We start from the raw sequence: 19,326 nt of genomic DNA on the forward strand, positions 1-19,326 counted from the left end.
GCGGTGACATGCAAATATGTGCTTATGTTGTCAGTAAGCCTTCTGGTCAACAGTAAGCTGTCAGTAGTTAAACTTTTGGGGGGAATTAAAGTTATACATGGATTTTTGACAGCATGGAGGCCACTGCCCCTAAACCCCCATATTGTTCAGGGGCCACCTGTATGTGTCATTTGTCCCTAGCCACAGAATGCCTTTTTGCTCCTCCACTTTTCTCTTCTCCCAACAAACCTGGAGTTCAGTATCTGAGGTTTTTTTGGATATGATTCTGTGTTGCAAGTCTGTCTGTCTGTCTTTCACTATTCCTTGAGGGCCTAGAGTCCTGTCCCTCTCTTTGATTGGTTTCGGTTCTGGGCTTTGTGTGAATGGAGAAGTGTCTTGGTGTCACTAACACAAACAGATGCACTTCAGCCTCCTCGTACTTTGAGTGTCTCAATATTTAACATCACTCATCCCCATCTTCTTCCTGGAGTCTTCTCCTGACATGAGGAGTACTGCCCTCTCTAAGCTGCTTCTACAATCCTTGTCACTTTAACAAGCTCCTTTACTGGATCTACATCCAGGTTATTTAACACTCCAGTTCCTCCGGGCTCTGCCTTTGGCCTCCACTGGCCCCACCCTGTAGGGTCTCTCTCCTTCGTCTCATTCATGTTCCTGGCTTCATTGAACATCTGCACATCTCTCTCTCTCTCTCTCTCTCTCTCACACACACACACACACACACACACACACACACACACACAATCTCTATTCTACACCTTTCCCTGAAACTACAGGCATCTCTTGGTGCCTCAATCCCAAAACATTTAAAATGGGCCCATGATTCAGCCCCTTTCCCCCAAGACAATGAATGACATTGCCTTGTATCAAGTTTTGCAAGCTCCAAATCTAGCTGTCTTCCTTGATAGCCCCTATTCGCTCTCCCCTCTCAATTCTTCAAGTCTAGGGTCAAAATCCTGGGACTCTATTCACTCCTTAATTTTCTCCTCACCCCTGCCATTATCTCCTTAGTTCAGGCTGCCATCATCTCTCATCTGGTCCATTGGATTATTTTCCTAGCTGTGTTACCAGCACCTATTCTAATCCATTCCGCACCCTATGTCTTTCTTCATGGCAAACTTCACAGGTGACATTTCACCACATCTTTCTTTGTTTCTTTCATTCATTCATTTTTAGAGAAGGAGAGAGAGGGGTGGGGAAGGGCAGAAAGAAAATCTTAAGCAAAGTCCACACACAGCACAGGGCTCAGTCTCAAAACCCACATGATCATGCCCTGAGCCAAAATCAAGAGTTGGATGTTTAACCAACTGAGCTACTCAGGTGCCCCTCACCATATATTTCTATAATCATTTGATTACTCTCTTATTTCCCTGCTCAGGGCTATGTGCTCCATGAAGACAGGGACTTTTTTTGGCTCATATTGTATATTTAATACTTCAGCAGGCTGCCTGGCAATGTAGATATTATCGGAATATATTTGTTGTTAGAATGAGTATAAATGAATGAACAGTAAAAATTGATCATTGCTGTTTTTTTATTTTTCAGGATTTTTATTTACTTACATGCTTTAGGCTGATAGGGATTAGGGAAATCCTGTGCAGTTCCATTGTAAATGTGTTTTTCTGATTACAGAACTAGTAGGTACTAATTTTAGAAGGCTTACAAAAATAAAAGAAGAAAAATTATATCATGCTGTGTGTGGTTTTGAATCATGGTGTTTATATCATGCCCATTTTCCGATGTCATTAAAACCACTTCAGAACTGTTTAAAATAAAATCAATAAATTTGAGACATCCAACCTTTCTAGAATGTTTATATTTGACGCAGTTAAACTCTTAGAAAGACCTCGCCTAGTACGTGAAGTTTCTCTGCAGATTCCTGGAGTCCATAAGATTTGATGAAAGTTAGGCTCCATTTAAAATCTATTACGTTGTGTTTCATGTCAGAGATACATTTTCCACTTCAGAACTACTGCTACTTAGTGGAGGTCCCTGTTATTATCTGAACCTTTCATTAATCACATTTCTCAAGAGCAGGATGAGGATTCCTTGGTCAATATTTGTCAGAGTGACGCTTTATAGAGTTCCAGGTGAACACATAAAGCATGAACTTCGGGTTCTGCCAGTAGAAATGGAATCTTGTCTCTTTGGTTAAGTCACTTTTCTTGTTTTCAAAAATGCCCTGACCAGTAGAGGAAGCCACTTTAAAATCAACTTTGAAAAAATAAAATAAAATAAAATAAAATTAAATTAAATTAAAATAAAATAAAATAATAAAATAAAATAAAATAATAAAATAAAATAAAATAATCAACTTTGCCCAGCAAGAGATGCATAGGCACGTGGAGATTTCCTCATTTTCACAAGGTATACGAGGCAAGTTTGTAATTATTTGAGGCTGGAAAGAGATGAACCCTCTGTATTTGATCTGCTCTTCTCTTCTGGTCATTGCCAGAGTCAAGAACTTTGACTTAATATATTTCCTGTTATCCGGAGGGTTTATTTTCCCATTGGGGAAATCTGATCTTTTACATTGAATTTTCTTCTGTATGTACTTCCTCCCCTCCCAGTTGTTCATTAGGATATTCAGCTTCATCTCTTTATCACCTTATGAAAGTTATTAAAACCTAAGAGTGAAACAGTTTGGGCAATAAGCATGGCTTTTGAGGGCATGGTCTTTCTGTGAGCGCTTATTTTTGGTATGGAGTGTTTCCACAGCCCGATGGGGAAGGGAATAGCTTATGGCCAGTAGCAGATGGACACCCCTCATGGAATCTGTTACTTATCCCAGGGGGCCCTATTATACAGGGTTTGTTTTCAATATTAATCTTGATATGAAAGCAGCTGCAGTTCTTTAAAAAAAAAAAAAAGATCATACCTCTAACATTTTTATGAAGGCCGAAGAAATTTATAGATAGGTTTTATAGATGGATCTTACTTTTTCCCTCAGTTATTAACCAGCACTGGGAAATGTGTAGCAATTTTTCCTTTGTGCCATATATATTCTTCCACTAGTAGCAATGAGGAAAAAAAATCTCTTTCTAGGAATAAATGGAGTCAGTACAGGTTGGTAATGTGTGCACTTTGTAGAAGAGTCACTATAAAAAGGCGCTAACATTTTATTTTAAAGCTAAAGGGTTTGTCCTTTTGTAGTAAAGTTCCTAAGCAAAAATTTCCTCCCCAGATACGTTGCATTTTAACTGGAGTGTATCAAGAGGGTGGGGCAGTTTTTTAGAAAGTATTCATAAACTGTCTTTAGCTTAAAAAGCAGCCTCACTAATATCCTTTTATGATGGTTTTAAGAATTTTTTGCATCTGTTTTCCCTCATTTTTGGTCACTTTTGCATTTACAGCTTCATACAATTTTTCCTTCATATCGTTGAGTCACTCCACTGGAATAGAATTGAGATTTTGCTGAAGTGCGTAAAATTTGATATATGTTTTAAGAAGAGCTGCTTACAAATTGCTGTATAATCACATCTCTTTAAATTCATGCAAGGAAATGTTAAGGTAATCTTGACTGTATTAATATACAGCGACTTTGTGGGCTTCTAAGAATAAAATGCCTCCTTTATTTAGGAATACTTAAATTCATGATTATTTTATATAAAATGCTAAAATAAGCTTGAGCTATACACCAGATTAACATTGACATCTTGACTGAGTTCCGTTATTTGTCTTCAAGATGAAAGTCAACAGCCACCACTTTGAAGGTTTTTTTTTTATTTTATGGTTATGTTTAAGAAACCATTAGCCTCATACTCAAAGTAATTAAAAATATAGGTCTAGGGGGAAAAAACCCCTCTCTTTTTAAAGTAAACACATTATGAAATCTTAAATTACAGATTTTGGAATAGCTGGTTAGAAGGAATGAAAATTTTCCTCCCTCCTGCCCCAAGACCTTATCAGAAGTGGGATTTAGAGTCTTGTGTGAGCCCTCTCCTAGTAAAAGATTTTAGATTAAAAAAACAAACATAGCAGGTAGGATACAGAAAACCAATGAAAGCTGTATGATCACCCATCTGGTAAAAGTTGTCCCCACAGAATTCGGGCAATCATAAAATCATAGAAAGATGTATGTAGTCGAGATTTTCTTGCAGTATGAGCAAAAGCTCTCTGCCACCATGCTATAAAACTCTAGCCCAGCCATGCATCAGTAGCCAGGACAGTGCCAGTAGTTTCTTATATTCTCATTCTTAACAAGTAGTTGAGACTTTTCCTTAAACTTTTGGAAATAATAGATGTGAGTTAATAGATATGAATCATTAAAATGATTGTATATTATATCTGTTTGAGGTCTTCTTATCACTGATGGTTTTTGAGTTAAGTAGGCTTGCAGCATTTGGTTTATCAAATATGATTGAGACTGGAAAACAAACACATGAACTCACAATTCTTCAGGAAGGATATATGGTTTTGTTACTCTTTTTTATTTTTTTTTTATTTTTTATTTTCAAGATTTATTTATTTATTCATTCAGAGAGAGCGAGAGAGAGGCAGAGACACAGGCAGAGGGAGAAGCAGGCTCCATGCAGGAAGCCCAATGCGGGACTGGATCCGGGGTCTCCAGGATCACACCCCAGGCTGCAGGCGGCACTAAACCTCTGCGCCACCGGGGCTGCCCTGTTACTCTTTTTTAAATGCTTGCCTTAGAATAACATGTTACACTCTTTCTACTTCTTGATTTATTTGCAACAGGAACAACAACAAAAAGCAACTGAGTATTTATGTACATGGAAAAGCTTCCTAGCTGACAACCAACTAGTTGATACATATTTGAAACACATTTAAGTGATCCTTGATGGCAGGCAGTAATCTTGTAAGTAGATCTATCCAAAGTCAGCATAATGCCCTCCTGAAGAAAGACCACTGATGGTGTTTGGATAGTGCAGAAACAATAATCCTGTAATATTTATTTTTAAAATACTTGGAATATCTTTTGTTTATGCTTAATGTACAGATTGATCTATATCAGGGTTTCTCAGTCTTGGTACTGTTGACGTTTTGGACAGGTTAATTCTTTATTGTGAGAGCTGCCGTGTGCATGGTAGGATGTGTAGCAACATCCCTGGCTTTTACCCACCAGATGCCAGAAGCACCCTCTAGTCATGACAGCTAAAACTCTTTTCAGGCATTATCAAATGTCCCTTGAGGGGCAGAATTGCTTGTGGTTGAGAGTCTGTGATCTGCATACCACTGCTTCTATCTGCATATCCACATCTATGGCTTTATCTGCATGTCTGTGTTAGCATATTTGTTATAGGCACCTGAACACGATATACTTTAAGAGCACAACATTTTATACTTTAGAGATCAAAGAACAGAAGACCCATTATAAAGTCATGGATGTTTTGAAAGAATTCATGATAAAAAAAAAAAAAGAAAGAATTCATGATAAATCATAATTACGGGACCAATTGAATTTAGAGAGTGTGTGTTTTACCATTGGTCAGTAGAATTTAGTTATTGAACTCAAGAAATGCTGTCATTGGTTAAAACATTTTCATTTAAAAAAACTGAGGGGTATTTGGCTTCATTTGTTGTTCCTTTTTTACATTTGAAATTTCATATGGTGTGCAAGGAGTGCAGCCCAGGAGACTTACTAAGGGTATTCGGTATAAATAGGTCACATCATTAGAGACCTTAAAGTTTGTTTTCAGTGGAAAGTCTCTGAGGTCCTTAGTCATTTGCAGCGTGAACCACAGAATCTGGAAGTAGGAGGAAAATAACTCTTGATTTTATCTTCTCTGATTTTCCCTTTCTGTTTTGTTTTAAGACTTGGCGGTACTTCGGCAAACCGTAACAGTGGTTCACCTGAATTCAATGTGGACTGTATCACGTGTACAGAAAAATAACTGGCTTAGTTACACATTTTGAAACCCACTCAAGCTGCCAATCGGAAGTACCCCCGATCTTGCCCCCGAAGCACTGCCTCATCAGTTGAGTACCTACTATGTGCCTGGCTATGGTGCTGCAGTGGCCAATGAGACTTTTACAGCCTCTGCCCTCAAGGGAGATGGATGTAGAAGTAGATCACTTGAGCACAGTGCAGAGTGATGCGTAGACTGCCTTGTTGCTTGATGCAGGGGAACTCAGCGCAGCTGGCAGGGTGGGGAGGAGGTGTAGGGGCAGAGGCAGGGGCAGGTGGTGCCAAGAAAGACTTTTCCAAGGCACTTCCTGACCATCCTTGCAGATGATACCCACTGTGCACATCAGTGGATCTATTTCCTATAGACGAATTCACACCAAAGTGCCCATGACAAGGGAGAGCTAAGTTGTTATTCCTCCCAAGGATATTAGAACTTACCGGGCAGCCCTGGTGGCTCAGCAGTTTAGCGCCGCCTTCGGCTTGGGGTGTGATCTTGGAGACCTGGGATCGAGTCCCACGTTGGGCTCCCTGCATGGAGCCTGCTTCTCCCTCTGCCTGTGTCTCTGCCTCTCTGTCTCTCTCTCTCTCTGTGTATGTCATGAATAAATAAATAAAATCTTAAAAAAAAAAAAAAGAACTTACCATGAGACCCAACCCTTTCTAAACCCCGGTGATGTGCTACTGGTCCTAGAAATCTGCATGTGACTGTTGAAACTTTGGGGGCCAGGGTCTTTCTGGTTCTCATGCTGACACCAAAGAAAGTGGCCACCTTTCCCATCCAGAGTAATAACTTAGCTATCATTTCAGTGATTTTTCAAGAAACCAGAAAAGACCGAGCATATCTGTTTTACAAGTTGTTGTCATGATATAAAAGATGCCCACAGTTTGCCGGAAACAATAGAAAATACACAGAACAGACATTAGTCTTACTTTCTGGAAGTTATACTCTGACTCTTATCTTCTGCTTATTGTTAGCTGACCTTCCCTCACTTTTGTGTTTGGCCTTCCCTCCCCCGACAAACATGTGCGAGTCTCCTTTTATCCCTACAGCATGTTCGAGCCAAAACTCTCCAAAGTATACTCTACTTGCTGCCTCCTGTTTCAACCTCCTTCTGCCCTCTCTGCCAAGAAGGCTTGGCTCCCCATCTTGTGGTTGGCCAGCCCACTTCTATGACATTAGGCCTTTGCCCAAGTAGTTTTCTCTACCACGATGGTCTTGTCTCACAGGCAAGCTCCTACATATCCTCCAAGGCCCCACTCAAATGGCTCCTCTTCTCTGAAATCTTCTGCTGACTTTTCATGGGGAATGCTTTGCATATTTCCATATACAGTAGCACCTGTCATGTGGAGTCTGCGTCTTACATATTTTTTTTACCGGTATCCATCATTATCTCTTTTGTATTATAGGCACTTAATAAATACTACATAAAATACTTCCGTGACCCATTTATTTTTCTCAGATTATCAAATTCCTAGCTTTCCAGGCTCCTCACTCTCAAACTTTATGACATTTACCAAGTGCCTCTTCCATAGAAGACCATTTGTGGGTCGAGGGGGGAAGGACTGTGTCATCTCACTTTTTACACAGCCCAGTCCCCCAGAGTTCTATTCTTCAGTCCTCAGAAATAAATAAAAACAAAAACAAAAACAAAAAAACCCAGAAATTCAGAGTGGTAACATGCAGCAACTTACCGGATCATATCCAGCTTATAAGTAACAGAACTGGAATTTGAACTCGGATCTCTCTGGTTCCTTCCTTCACTCACACATTCAACAAATATTTACTGAGTACCTCCATACCACAGACCACCCGTTGTCCTAGGGCCAGAGGAAACCACATGTGACCAGTCATTAAGCAGAAACCTACATAAAGTAAGGAGAGAGGGGAGAGTGGCCAGGTCAGGAGGACAGTAGGTACAAAGGCCCAGAGAAGAAAGTGAGGAGTAGTCAGGGGCATGTGGTTGGGACTTAGTGAGGAGGGAGTTTGGAGAAGCAACTGGCAGCCAGATCATACAGGAACTTGGGTTGTGCTCTAAATAGCAGTGAGAAGCCATTGGAGCTCTTTGAAGAGTAAAACTCTCCTGCTCTTCAGGGCTCTCCAGAGCCCGGCTGCCCATTACGTCCCCCAGCCTACCTCCCCCTCTCTCAGTAATGGCACCTACCTGCAGCCACAAGGTCTCTTCTTTGTTCTTTGAATGAAGCCTGTGCATACTTAGGTCTGCAGCTTTGCACACTCTGTTCCCTCCACCAGGGACATCCCCTCCTCCTTTCTCCTTCCTTGATTCGAGACTTGTTCTCAGAGTGGCCATTCCCACGTGGTTCTTCCAAATGTGCGTATCATTTGTCAGCATTGCTCCGTGACTTGGCCCTTATGTTTAGAAATGATTTTTCTCGATCACCCTAACTGGGTTGACAGCCCTTAAAAACAACAGGAGTATCTTCTATCTCTTGCTGTCTTTGGAAAGGTTAGGTATATTCCCCACATGTATCCTATTAGTTGGCATCTAATTGGCGCTGGGTTCGGGGTTTGTAAGGCTTTTGGGGGGAAGGAGAAAGAAACCAGAATTACACCAAAGATGCGGCCCCTTAGCCACATATGTATTACCACTGGCTTATTTCTGTTGGTGTGCGTTTAAGACAAATCGGGTCTTTCTTTCCTCATTCTTTGAATACTGGTGATGCTGGGCCAGTCCCAAAGATTGCTCCATTTTTGTTAAAAAGAAAACTTAATTTGGGAAGCTTAGGATCCTCTCCTCTGCTTTATTTGTTTTTCTGATATTAAACAAGTGCAGTTGGGTTTGAGAGGGTGTTGTGGGTTTTTTTTTTTCCTTGCCACCTCTTACTAGTCCAGATGGTTATGCAATTTACAGACTCAAATGTGTCCAGATCATGAAAATCCAAAGGCCTCCGTGTTTGGGTAGAGTCCATATGTTTAGGCATTGTTGTTCCTTGTGTGGGTCCACAGAACTTGTTGAGAAAACTAATAGTGGAACTTGTATTCCCTAATTGGTCCAACCTAAGATGTTCCCATCCTTCCTTCTAGAACATGAGGGTGGGAGAGGGGCTGATGGTCACCTCACGGACATTTACAGTTTCCTGTAAGTGACAATGGTAAGAAGAGATTGGAAATAATTGAGCCGAGGCTTTATTGCTCTAAATAAAACAGCTCATGCTACATCAGCATTTCAATGAGATCATCATTGGGCGTATGGAAAGGTTTGTTTAAAAAAAAAGAAACCTCCATGTTAGTCTAAAATAACAAGGCTGGTAGTTTTCAAATATTAGTGTCTCCTTGAGTTCCTGAGAACCTAGTTAAAAATACCAGATTTTTAGGGCCCCACTGCCTAGAGATTCTGACACAGTAAACTTTGGGGAATCAAATAATCTTCATTTTTAACAGGCATCTGGTTAATGACTGGTCCCTAGCACCACACTTTGAAGAACTCTGGCCCAGCCTATAAAGCAAACACTTTTAAAAAAAAAAACAACAGTATTTTAAATTAGAAAAAAAAATCAGCTGTCAAATTGAATACTCAGATTCTTGCCCCCTTGATGTAAGATTATTAGCTTTCTCTTCTCTGGACTCTACATCTACAGGCCAGAATCAGTATGGTTCCTGCAGCGTGTTTTCAACCACAAGGCACCCCTACTTCACACTCCAACCTCACCCACCCAGGCCTCTATATCTTCTATAAAAGGGTTAGTGCATTTTCTAGAATAAAGCATTTTTTTTTCAAGCTAAGCATCCCTAACATTTAAAATATTAATTTTATTAGCATATAGAATTCTTTCTTATTACCACTTCTCTCCCAGAGGTGTAGTTCTTCATGCTAGGACCTGTGGTGATAGATGCTTGGTTTCTCCTTTTGGCTTAAAGTTCAAGTGCGTATACTGTGCTTGGAGAGCAGTTCTGCATAGCAGCATTTCCCATTCCAGAAATTAATTTATTTGTTCTTTCACTCAATACAGATTTGTTGAACACCTACTATTTATCAAGCTTTCTTCTTGGCACTGGGACGTCAATGTAAACAGTGTAACACATGCTTATCCTCATTAAATTTACATTCTAGTTGGGGGAGAAAGACAATAAATATGTTACGTGGAAAAGTGTTACCGAAAAAAATCAAAACGGGGAGAAGCAGTAGAAAGTGCTGGAGGAGGAAGAGGGCTGCAAAGACATTTTATAGGGTAGACAGAAGGTGACAACTGAGTAAAGGCCCCAAAGGAGAGAAGTGAGCGAGCCCTGAGGATGTGGCCGAGAATGACAGTTCAGGTAGAGGAACCAGCTGGTATGAAAGCCCTGCAGTTGAAATGTGTCTGAGGTCTTCGAGGAGCAATGGAAGCCAGCAGGGTTAGGGTAGGATAAGCAGGGATGGAAACATTGGCCAAGGGTCAGAGAAGAAACCAGGGCCATTGTGAGTCTTGGCTTCTTCCCTGAGAGAATAGAAGGCCACAGAAAGTTTTATGCAGATGAGAGATGGGATATGACCTGGGTTTTCAAGGGATCTCTTCAGGTCTGTGCTGAGAAGAGACTGGTGGACAGCATGGTAGAGCCAGCAGGACTGCTAGGAGGTGACCACGGTGACCCAGGAGGGGATGGGTGACTTGGGCCTGGGTGACAAAATGATCAGCTGTGGGAGCGTAACTTAAGATGAGCCAATGGAATCTTTGATGATTTGACGGGGGAAGGGAGGAGGAGTGGATTCCAGAATGATTTTTTGGCCTGAATCACCCGGAAGTGAGTCATCTCTCCAATCAAAGGAGATGGGGAAGACTGTGGGTGGAGCGGGTCTGGGGAGAAGCTGAGGAATTCAGTTTTGTGCATATGATTGAGCCGCCTATTGACATCCAAATGCAAATGCTGTAGGCAGTTGGATAGAGGAGTCTGGCACGGGGGAGATAATTATCTAGGAGTTTTTAGCATATGGAAAGGCAAATAATATTTTTGAAAGTTTATTTTCTTAAAAGAAATCCTGCTTTATATTTGAACCTGTTAATATATGTGCGCATATGTATATGTATGTGTATAATTACACATATGTGTGTACATAATCCTCTCTTTGTATATAATTGTATATACGTAATTAGCAGAAGTATGTGTGTGCGGGTATCTTCTTCTAATTATATGTCCTAGTCCACTGTTTGCAGTTTGTTTCCAGGCTGTTGTCGAACCCATAACCTTTGGTACAGACTGTCTTTACTCACGACATCATTCTTTGTTCCCGATGTGGCACTCCAGATCGACCCCTGAGAATCCCCAGTATCCCCAGTATTGTCACCTGCTATCCTGGGCTTGCATTCACTCTTTTGGGCTCTATATCTTGAAACAGATTACCACTGCTGAACATGGTTAAAACTTGATTATCTCTGGTAAGTTCTTTTCCATGGGGTAGTTAGCAGAGCCTTTGAGAGTGTGTGAACTTTGCGGCATGGCCTTCTTACCATGTGACCATGCTTGGCACACTTGATCCATGATGGCACAGTTCATTTGTGTAAGCAACTTGACAGATGTCCTTACTGAGGCATCAAATTAGATGGTGTCTGCTAACAAATCTAATGGGAAAAAAGAAAAGAGAATTCGAGGGATTATCTTTTTTTTAAGGATTAAATTTGTGCCATTTAGCTGTTTGATACCTTGTAGTTAATGCTGCTTTATTAGAAGCCTATACAATTCTTCACATGGGTGTCAAAATAATTTCAGTGAAAATGATGTTGTGTGGATTCATCAAGCTGAAGTATTCGTCTTGTGATTACAGATGGGTTTTTGTCTGTGCTGCTCTACTTTCTTCCAAGCCTTTTGCTGGACAAGCTAGAATTAACAATCTCCATTAATTTACTTTGGCACTTCACACGGTTAGACAGGCCATGAACACGATGGTCTTTAATAAATTTTTTTAGAAATCCTGCAATGCTCCTTTTTAATTGATGTCCTTCATAAATTGTATTTGCCAAAGCTGTAATTATTCATCAAGCAGCAAAAGCAAATCTACCTCTAAGTACAATGAAGATGTTCTTTTGTGAAATTATTAAGATACAGAAGTTCGACATGCAGAGTAATTTAGTTCTGCTTTATAATTATATCTTTGGGGATTATATCTTTGGGGATCACATCTATTAGAGCCTATCAAAGTGGAAAGGACCGATCATCACCAGTGTACTTATAAATGCCCCTGCCTCGTAGTGACCATTCCCCCAATATATAAGCTCTTTGAAACAGTTGGAATTGGCCTCTTTCTTTCATAATGTCTTTATATGCTCTTTGCGCTAGGTAAACTCTTTCACCCGATGTTCATTGATTGTTTTGAAATACTTTGTTTCAATTCCTGAAATCACATTAAAAACCATATATTGGTCGAGTTAGGGGATCTTCGAAGGAACATCAGTGGAGAGCTACCATCTAGAAAGTTTAGAAATTAGCCAAATTAAGATGACCCAAATGCTTAATTTAGAAATTCTTATTTAGGTGAATTGCCAAATGTGTAAACTTTACCTTGGTACAAAATGAGGATACTGACTTTGGTAAGGATTCAGGGGAAATAAAGGAACATTGTCAATAAAGGCTGTGGAACAAGGTTTTCCAGAGTGTTCCCATAGACTGCTGTGGGGGAAACCCAAAGAAGTGTCCCATGGCAACTCTAGGGGGAAGAGGGAGGTTTACTCTCTCCCACTTAAAGAAAAATGTAAACTCTATCCAGATAGGAACTTTGCCATCTTTCTTACCATTTTGTGGTCAGTGCCTAGCACAGTGCCTTTCACACAGTAGGTGCATAAATAAATGTTTGCCGAATGAATGAGCTGCAGGACTTCTCAGAACATTTAACTGAGTGCAGCAGGCTCTGTAACTCATCAAAGAGGGGAGGTGGTCTGCAGCCTTTCTCAAACTTATGGGCCTTGAAATTCTTTTTCTTTTCTTTTTTTTTTTTTTGAAATTCTTTTTCTTGAGAAGCATTCTCCTAGTCTGAGGTACCTGGAAATACCTCCTGTGAAATTCTAGCCTTGGGTCAGATTGATAAAAATAGTCTTAACATTGAATTGATCACTGAGTGAAATAATCAAGGTTTTATGGTTATCAGAACATAGTGATACATATTGTGAGGCAAGAGGGATGCCAGGCTCCCATGTTTACATCTATGATATGGGGCATTAACCCCTAGAAGCCTCAGTCTGTTTATCTATAAAATAGGGATAATAATGATTTTTTTTTTCTAACTTGTTCTGGGGGAAAATAAATTACATTTAGTCATAGTTGGAAAAGGTAAATAATTTCTCAGGGTTTATAATTATTACTATCATTATCATTCTTGATATCATCTAAAAAAAGAAGTGACAAAATTGTTCCAGTTAAGATGTGTGATTACAAGACACTGAAGTTACAAATGGGATCAACCTTTTTAACCCCTCCCCCCACTTCACTCAGCATTATGAGTGCTCATAATATGCCCGGCATTGTTGTTGGTTTTGGGGGAGACAGCAGTGAACACAATTAAAGTCCGTTGCCCTCATGGAGCTGGGGATTTTTTGTAATATATTGTGTTTACCGATGTCACTGTCTCTCAGAACATAAAGCAAATTTAATTGTACACAATTCAGTTAAAGTTAATTGTTCTGAGGTCATTATATTAGAGATCTGCCCCAAAGGATCACTTTTTCTCTCAGAATCAGATCTGTTCGTACACAAAACGAGTAAAGGAGGATTCATAGGTCACATTTTAAAATAAAACAAATTAAATTAAGCTAGCGTTACCAGCTAAGGTAAATCAAATGGAAAGTGGCATCCCTTTCATCCTGATCCATTTAACCACGCTGCCAAAGTTAGCAAGTAAAAACACACCATACCCAGTTGTAGTTGAACCACAGATAAATAGAGAATGCTCTTTTTTAAAGGATAAGTATATCCCAAATAGTGTGTGGGACATACTTATACTTGAAACAAAGTTGTTTATTTGAAATTTAACTGGACACCCTACATCTTATCTAGCTACCCCTCCCACACTACACCAGAGGCCCAACCACCTGTGCAGGGAGAAAAGACTGTTCCCCACGCAAGTCAATATTTGAGGCCATCTTTGAAGGGCATATTTTTACCCCCAACTGCACAGAAACCTTGGCTTCTATTTGAAATGATTTATAACTGTTCCCGCCTGATCACCAAGTGTTTCCAAATTAAAAGCCATTAATTAAGGCCTGATATAGATACAAAAGATATGCAAGGAGTGCTTTGTAATTCCAGCTCGGTACTTCAGGTGAGAGCTTTTCAAATTACGTGGACCACTGGAGCCACCTGCTTGACTAAATGCAGCGCGGCGGGCGCGTGGCTCATCAGCGCACTGCGGTGCCAGCGTTGTTACTGATTTTTCTCATTTCTCCAGGGCAAATACTAATTAATGGATACAATTCACAGCTGATTAGCTGTAGTTTCTTCAGTAATTACATTCGCATACTAACTGTTCAGAAGAGGATTTCTAACCCAGTTCTTATTTCACTCTAAGCTTAATTTGTTTTTTGAATTGTTTAGGCCCTTACTTTAATAGCCATTTTATTTTTCTTTGTTGTTTTAGGTGCTATTAGATAATAAGTGAGTTTAATCTTAAAAAAATACTCTCTGATAATGAGCTGCTTTCCTTAAATGGATTTCTAATTCACCAACAAAACCTACATTTAAATAACGCTAACGCTGGGATGCAGGCTGCCCAGGCATTTTGGGGAGGCAGGGTGGGTGCCCGGAATGCACAGCATGACCCAGGTTCTCATAAGTACCCAAAAACAACATTCGGAATGGAGACCTGAGATTTTTATCCTAGAATCATTCATTCACAGAAAATTCCGAGACAGAAACCTATGCTTTCTCTTACATATAATGAACATTGTAGAAAAATGGAGAAAATATGTGTATGTGGGCCTTGCCCATGCGTGTGCACCTGCTCACATATGTATCTTGCTTAATTTTAAAATTATTTTTAGGAGCGCCTGGGTGGCTCAGTGGTTGAGCCTCTGCCTTCAGCTCAGGTAGTGATCCCGGGATCCTGGGATCGAGTCTCACATCAGGCTCCTCGAAGGGAGCCTGCTTCTCCCTCTGCCTGTGTCTCTGCCTCTGTGTGTATCTCTCATGAATATGTAAATCTTTTTAAAATAAAAACTTTTAAATCATTTTAGTGGGATATGATGGTGTACAACACACTGTACATATATCACGTTTGCACCTTGATGAGTTCAGAGATAAGTGTACATTGGTGAAACCACCCCCACACGTCTTTTTTCTATCACATGCCTTCAGAGAAACTAGATACAGGTCTTTCTCAAGTGCTAACAAATACATCTTTCAGAAATCCTTATAAAGATGTTTATCCAAATGAATCTGAGGGCTCATTGTGTGAGTATGTATTTAGGGGTCGTTTTACAGGGTGGGATTTTGCTTCTGTAGACCATAGCCGCACTCCAGAGCCATTAGAGCCTTTCGTGTAAATCCTGCTCAGTTCTTGGATCCCTGACATGATAAAGTGTAGCATGTCAGTCCCACTTCTGTGCACGAATCTTACAGGTTCAGAGTCAGGGGCCAAGAGCCCCCTGGAAATGAGTGTTGTGTTTGCTGAGAGGAGGATTATGTGGGTCTTCCATATCTATGTGTCTATGTTTATTCTCTGCATTTGTCTGTCTGTGTATCTGTATTTCTCTCACTCTCTCTCTCCTTGGGAAAGTTATGCCTTTTACTTTAAATAATTAACTAGCTCTATTTATATTAGAGAATGGATATATACATTTCACCCTTTGGAGACCAAAGCTGTGTGTCATTTGATGCACTGAAGGAAGGAAACAATACACATTATAAAAAGAAGGGCATTCGTTTACCATTTAAAAATGGTGAAAATAATACAGCTCCAAATAATTATGCTCACAGAGCCCTTCCATATTGCCAGACTGATAACAAAATGTTTAAAGCAACAAAATGTGCCTACATATACCATCTGAACCTGAAAATACATTTCTGGCAAAATCCAAGTTTTACATTTTGATAACAGGTCTGTAGCAGTAAAGAGCTTATGTCTGAAATGCTGATACAGTCTTATTTGTGATGGTATGAATGGGCTATTGTGTTAGGGAATTAAATAAAAATTGCCGTGTTCATTGGATCCTGCTTATTTTTTAAACCTCTTTGCACTTAATGTTACATTGGGAGATTAAATATCACTGTTTTCAACAGCTCTGATGGATATAGATATCGTTTTCAACTCTGTTTGGAGATTTAAAAAAATATTCTTTAGTCTCATTATTTATTTATATTCATGCCACACCCCATTCACGAGAAAATAGAATTTGAGTCCTGAGAATTGAATTCCATTCCCTTTATTTCACATTTTAACCTCCCCACACTTGTGACATCTGTTCCTGGAAAGTACGCTATGAAATCCCAACATGCTCTAAAAAATGTGTCAAGGTGATTTTCTTGGGAACTTGGCCTTCCACCTTCTGACAAATGCCAGTTGAACAAACCACACCCACACGTGACCAGTTGGCCAACTGTTTGTAATTGTCTCCCTTTGTTGCCAGTCTTGATGAGAAACACCACCATTTTCCAGAATTATCAAGTTAGCTTAACTCTGTGCTCTGTTTTCTGAAAGAAGCAGCCGACAGCATGTAGCACAAAACCTCTGTCACAGTTCACGTTTGGTCTGAGGAAAACCACTCTTTTATCTCATGACACCAGCATTCTTGCCAAATCCCATTCCAGTATTAAGTAAACCACCAGGATTCTTGATCTTTCTGCATATTAACATAAAACAATCTGTTTTCTTTCAGTTTGGGAGTAACAATAATTACATGAACATGGCTGAGGCAAACAATGCTTTCTTTGCAGCCAGTGAGGTAGGTGTCTATCTTCATATGTCGGTTCATGTTTTGTGTGTCGTTTAGATCATTTTAAAAGGCTTGAAGGGAAAAGCAAAGCATCGAATTTATCTCTCTTATGTGGTGCAAGGTAACGACTCTGGAGGAGAAATGAGAAAAACCTTTTGGAAAAGAAAATGACCTGACAAGTCTATCACTTGTCTGGAGGCTGTTACAAACTGTTAGTAATTCACACACGTCTCTTAATGGAAAGAGATATGTATGCAAACGAAAGTAAATATGTAAGAAAATACATAAAATCCATCTAGCCAAATTGGTATCTGAGCAAACTGAGTGGTTATTTTTAAAGCTGGGGTGGAAGTGACTTTCAATAGAAAATATTTCAACTTCACCTAGCTCTGGGGATACTTTCATTAAGATGCCATGGTTTGGGAGATAAGGTGGCAAAATAGTATTATAGTTTCTTGGGTCTTCAGTGACAGTGATGTGAAGTGAGTGTTTTGTTTTCTTGTTAGATCCCCACAGCTTGTTACAGTGCCCGGCACATAGTAGGTGTTCAATGAATATAATACAGAACGAATGAATGAGAGGATATGCTCCAAGGCTTGGTTGGCATGGCAGGGAAAACTGGGGGGTGGACTCCAGAGGCAGCATCACCTGGGCCCTGGGTCGGTCTACAGTGTCCCGGCACAGATGGAACAAAGGTCTTGTTGCTGTTTCTACTACATTCCCTGTTTACTGACTTTAACGGCTGTGGCCCGGGCTCATTGGCCTGCCCTTCAGAAAAACCCTGATCTTGATTAGATGAGGAAAACAGTTTCCTTAAAAAAAAAAAAAAGGCAAACTGTGAGATTTCAGATTTTAAAACAAGAACACACAGGTGAAATTGGTCCAAATGGGATATTTCCTCTTGGGGTTCCCGTAATCAAAAGTCTTCATTTTCCAAATACATTCAAATATAGGAAACTGAACTAGCTTGACCCCAGAGGATGAAAATCATAATGGCTTTGTAAATGATCTTGGTACAGGGAAGCAAGTGGTACGAAAGAAATTAACTTTGAGAAATTATTAGAAAAAATGAGGAATCAAGAATTAAGGGTATTCGTAGATTAATCATTTTTACAGTGACCATCCTCTCTCTCACCAAGAAGACGGCTTAGATAAGGGATATTGTCTGGCACTAGCTGCTGTGTTGTTTGTGATAATGAACACAAACCCCATCTGTAAGGACAACATGATGTTTCATTCTGTAGGATTTTTTCCCTACATTTGAATCAAACATTGATGAAAGCTCTACTGCCAGCAGCTGTTCAGAGACAATTTAATTCCAGCTGTGATAATTCACCGTGTCAGACATTGGCTGTTATATGTTGATACAACAGTTCTCCAGATTTGCATTTTTATCAAAAGGAACAAATGTTTTGAACATTTCAGTACAGATGGTATTTAACCATGTACATACTATTTTAACATGTTCAAGGTAAACACTGAAGAGTCAATATCTGTAAAAAGTAATCATTATAGACTCTAAATGATTAACCTGATATTGGTCGTATGCCAGAGTTGCAAAAAAGTCTGTGTATTTTTTTGTTGGTGGTGCCATATGTGGTTATTTTATAATCTCAGATATATCCAGTGTTTGGGGTTACTTTTTTCTCTAAGGAATGCTTAACTTTATAGTTCATATATTACCTCTCTTTAAAAGTGGTTTAAGATTTTAGCATTCTCTTGGTTATTTATTAGAATGTTTTATTGTTTTATTAGGTTATGCTATAGTAACATACTCGATTCTTCCCTTAAAATTAATTTGTTTTTTAAAAAAATTACACCATAGGGACCTATTATACATAAGACATCTCTCTGCTCCTTAACAAAAATAAAATCGAAAGCCTCCTTAGTTTTGACCGCCTAGCATAAGACCTGCTTTATGGTAGAGTTTAAGAGCTAATCTTACACAATGATTTTGCCGTACATCTTTTCTTGAACAAAAAATAAAGCCCAAGTAAATGTTAATGCACCACATTATAGCATGTGCCTAATTTCCCAATCATTGCATTAAAAGTAAATTTATTTGTTTTTTTAACATTTTAATGAGTGCAAACTAATTCAGGAAGACTTTAGGTTTGAATGCTGTAAAGTCGAAATTGTGCCTGAAACCAATTCCCTTCACATAGATATTGCCCTGTAGATAACACCACGGGGACTAGGATACTCTGAGTTTGAAATTCACACATTTGCTTTATGTTTTCTGTCTGTGTCATGATTACCCTGACCATTTTTAAAGTACTTTAAATATTTATTGAAATAATATTTCAAGTGTTAATTACAGTGGTAATGAAAACAGCCAAATGCCACATATCAAGAATGAGTGTTTATCCGTATTGTTAATGTGATATGTTAGATTTCATTAAGCAGTAATGGGGTAGCAAATGAGTCACAAATTACAGTTGCATCTGTTACTAGACCACATTAGTGCCAAAGTAACGGCAAATGCAGCCATAGGGTTATGTTCATTAGCCAACCATGTTTGTGGCCAATCCATCCCTTTGTGTTTGAGAACTTGGGGTACCATCATAAGACATTGACATCTTTTGGGGGTCAGGATTAGAATAAATATG

General features: G+C 39.5%; 1 protein-coding gene across 8 annotated transcripts in view; it reads left to right on the forward strand.

The window, feature by feature from the left end:
• Nucleotides 1–19,326, forward strand: part of TOX3 (TOX high mobility group box family member 3) — a 105,844-nt gene that overhangs the window by 59,344 nt on the left and 27,174 nt on the right. For all 8 annotated transcript variants that reach the window (XM_077898447.1, XM_077898448.1, XM_077898445.1 and 5 more), the window contains exon 2: nucleotides 16,661–16,726. In XM_077898447.1, coding sequence (XP_077754573.1) covers nucleotides 16,682–16,726 — 45 coding nt within the window. In that variant the 5' untranslated portion in view covers nucleotides 16,661–16,681. The remainder of the gene's footprint in view (nucleotides 1–16,660; nucleotides 16,727–19,326) is intronic.

The sequence above is a fragment of the Canis aureus genome, chromosome 5 (assembly GCF_053574225.1).
Source record: "Canis aureus isolate CA01 chromosome 5, VMU_Caureus_v.1.0, whole genome shotgun sequence".
Classification (NCBI taxonomy): Eukaryota; Metazoa; Chordata; class Mammalia; order Carnivora; family Canidae; genus Canis; species Canis aureus.